We start from the raw sequence: 3,161 nt of genomic DNA on the forward strand, positions 1-3,161 counted from the left end.
TAAGGTATGTTTGAGCAAAATAACTTGTATTAAGTAAATGATAGCTGAAAATTGGAAATAGATAGTTATAAATAAATGTTTCACAAAGTAATTATAAATTTTTAAAAGTATAAAATTACATAAAAGTTATAGTTAGAACCTATGAAGTAACTTTTGAGTTTTAAGTTTTTATTTTTAAATTAAAAAATTAAAGTTGGTAGTTCTAAATGGTTTTTCTAATTTGAAGTTAATTTTAAAAGTTTAAATCATAAAACTACTATAAAAGTTTCAGTAAGTTCTGTTTCGGACACAACATGTGAAATCTTAATTTTCATCTAAATTTTCATATTCTAATAAAATAATATGTTTATTCTTCTTTTGTTACGTGTGACTCTATTAGATTTTCTAATTAATGTCATTTATTTTTCAACTTATTGATTCTCCATCTCAAATTTAAAACTTTTCATTTTAATTACATTAAATTAATAAAATTAGAACAAAAGTTAAAATAAAATTAATACAAATTATAAGGTAATATACTTATTTAAATCAATGATTATAATTTTATATAACTAAAAAAATATTTCTTAATTAATAACTTATTTAAAATAGTTGATTAATAATTTTAAATATTTACTATAAAAAATAAATTAATTTTATAACCATGATTTTTACGGGTTATAAACTAATTAAAAATAAAAACAATTCTTTTCTAAAATCCATTGGTCTTATTTTATAAAGACTACACCACAAGATAGATATACAAAACGCTAAAACTAAAACAAATAAAAAAACGCCTCATCCTCCTTTTCTTTTTAGATAATTCCCCAAAACACCCTAAGCTTTAACCGGAGATGGCTATTCTCTCTTTTTATTACGTGAGAACATTTTCTTATATGTCAGTGTACCACGTTACAAAACATAATAATATAAATAAATAAAAAAAGACCACAAAAACCGATTCTGTTCCTTCTACCAATCTACTGTAACACCTCAAGCTTAATGTTATAGATTAGTCCAATAAGTTCTTGATCAATTTATAATCATTGTGGAAGTAAGTAAGGGGAGCTCAGCTGACTATTCTGATCTTTAATTCATGTAGGACGAGTTATTACATCTATTTACATCTTCGATCACACGAAACAGTGACATAATGATTGCTTTGTGATTTGGTTTCTTGATGCCAAATTTTAGCAATGTCTTGTGAGACTCTAATGGCGTCAAAAGATGCACCAGAGAGACCTCTCCTTGTGAACCCAACTGCATATAACCCTGATTTCCCTTTCCACCCCTCTGGAAACGGCATCTTTGGCATCCCTTCTCTTGTAAATAAATCACTTTCCTGAAGTCATCACCAAAATAAACAACTCATTAGACTAAAGGGTATAAATGGTATTTTACATTCTTTAAAGAAATCAATACTTGATATAAATAAAAAAGAAAACAGAGCCCAACACTACAAGTAGACAAAAACAGAGTATCTAGTCATCTACAGGAAACCCAACTTCCATAACTGTCACATGAATCGATATACCTTTAAGAAAATAAATATAAAAGTATGTTTGTTGGGATTAATGATTAATGGTATTGAAATTTCTTAAAGATGTTACCTTTAGCCATGAAGGAACGTTGCTGCAATACCCCGTTGCTAAAATAACTGAATCTATTTCTAGATTTTCGCCATTGACGAGCTCCACACCAGTACTTGAAAATTTCTTGATTCCTGGAACTATTTGAATCTTTCCAGATTTGATCTTTTGTAATGCACCAATATCCAGAACAGGGGTTTTCCCATGAGTGTTCTTGAGCTCAATTGGACCCATTACTGGTCTCTTTATACCATATTTCTCTAAATTCCCGAGACTACACCTAGCAAGAATCAGCAGAATCTTATCCACCACCTTTACTGGCAACCATTTCATCAACGAAGATGCCAATTCGAATGTCGATTTTCCAGAAGTTTCCCTCGGTAAGACATGAACCTGGGGATTCAAACCAAAAGAATTAAGAAACCTTTCCAGTTTGAATTTTTAAGATAACGTATTGTAAATTTAAAGAATTATGTTGTTTTTTAGTATTAATCTTACCGAGCTTCGGACAACCATGGACGGAAAAGCATTGTGGTGGCAGAGATCAAGAGAAACTTCCATGCCGGAGTTCCCACAGCCGACCACCAAAACTCTTTCACCTTCAAAAGCCTCGCCGGACTTGTAGTCACAAGCATGCATAACACGGCCGGCAAACTCATCCAACCCTTCAAACTCCGGCACCACCTTCTCTGCATTCTCTCCGGTTGCCACCACCAGCCACCTACATATATACTCAACCTCACAATCATCCACAACAGTCCTCACACGCCACAACCCACAGCTCTCGTCATACTTAGCAGACTCAACAGACTCATTAAAACGTGGGTTTATCTGAAATCTCTTCGCATATGATTCAAGGTAGTCAACAAACTGATATTTGGAAGGGTACTCAGGGAAATTAGGTGGGAAAGGGAAGAAAGGTAATTGACAGAATTTCTTTGGGAGATGAAGTGTCAGACGATCGTAAGTCTTGTTTTGCCAGAGGGAAGCAATGCAATCAGCACGGTCAACGATGACAAAGGGAACCCCTTGTTGCTGGAGACCTGCACCGACTGCCAACCCCGATGGGCCAGCCCCAACTATCACCGGACCGTTTACCAGTATGCATCTCCGGGAGAACAAATCTCCATGTTCATGAGCTTGATGAACCATGGTTGTAAAGTTTTGATGATCAAGATTGATAGTGTTACAAGAACAATGCATCAAAAGGATCTAAAGTATTGAATGAATACAACAGTATACGTCTAGATTCTTTTTTCCAAGTATGGGCAAGTGAAATGGATAGGACAGAGGTCAAGAGTAGAGAGAGAGAGAGAGAGAGAGAGAGAGAGAGAGAAGAGAAACTGAATTAAGGGAAGATGTAAATGTGTGGAGGGGGTGAGAGGGTGCGCAGAGGTATAAATAGGGGAGGGTTAGGCCACAAGGCGTTGCATGTGATTGGGATATTGGAAAGTGATAGCTTTAAGATGGTCATTTTCAAGGAAATAAAGTAATAGCAACTGGTCTAGTTTATTGTTTTCTTCTTGAAAATAAAGTTCGTTAAGTTATGGAATCCATACGTAGGTACTTACATATGTACGTATACAGAAAAGA

At 34.1% G+C, this 3,161-nt stretch overlaps 1 protein-coding gene across 1 annotated transcript; it reads right to left on the reverse strand.

The window, feature by feature from the left end:
- Positions 1-781: 781 nt before the first annotated feature.
- Positions 782-2,912, reverse strand: LOC145058117 (putative indole-3-pyruvate monooxygenase YUCCA7). Its single transcript, XM_079006034.1, has 3 exons — positions 2,067-2,912; positions 1,590-1,961; positions 782-1,321 (listed from the first exon to the last, which is right to left on the reverse strand). The coding sequence occupies exons 1-3, from the start codon at positions 2,769-2,771 to the stop codon at positions 1,097-1,099; spliced, it is 1,302 nt and encodes a 433-aa protein (XP_078862160.1). The 5' UTR covers positions 2,772-2,912; the 3' UTR covers positions 782-1,096.
- Between the last annotated feature and the right edge of the window lie 249 nt (positions 2,913-3,161).

This window comes from Lactuca serriola, chromosome 6, assembly GCF_051521515.1.
Source record: "Lactuca serriola cultivar US96UC23 chromosome 6, Lser_US96UC23_V15, whole genome shotgun sequence".
In the NCBI taxonomy this organism is placed as follows: domain Eukaryota; kingdom Viridiplantae; phylum Streptophyta; class Magnoliopsida; order Asterales; family Asteraceae; genus Lactuca; species Lactuca serriola.

What these genes read in the sequence shown, in the direction of transcription:
- LOC145058117 (XM_079006034.1), bottom strand. Translation starts at nt 2,771, where the DNA reads ATGCATTGTTCTTGTAACACTATCAATCTTGATCATCAAAACTTTACA. An exon ending in CCATGGTTGTCCGAAGCTCG is followed by an intron (nt 1,962 to 2,066) that starts GTAAGATTAATA and finishes TTGAATCCCCAG; the next exon opens with GTTCATGTCTTACCGAGGGA. An exon ending in ACGTTCCTTCATGGCTAAAG is followed by an intron (nt 1,322 to 1,589) that starts GTAACATCTTTA and finishes TGATGACTTCAG; the next exon opens with GAAAGTGATTTATTTACAAG.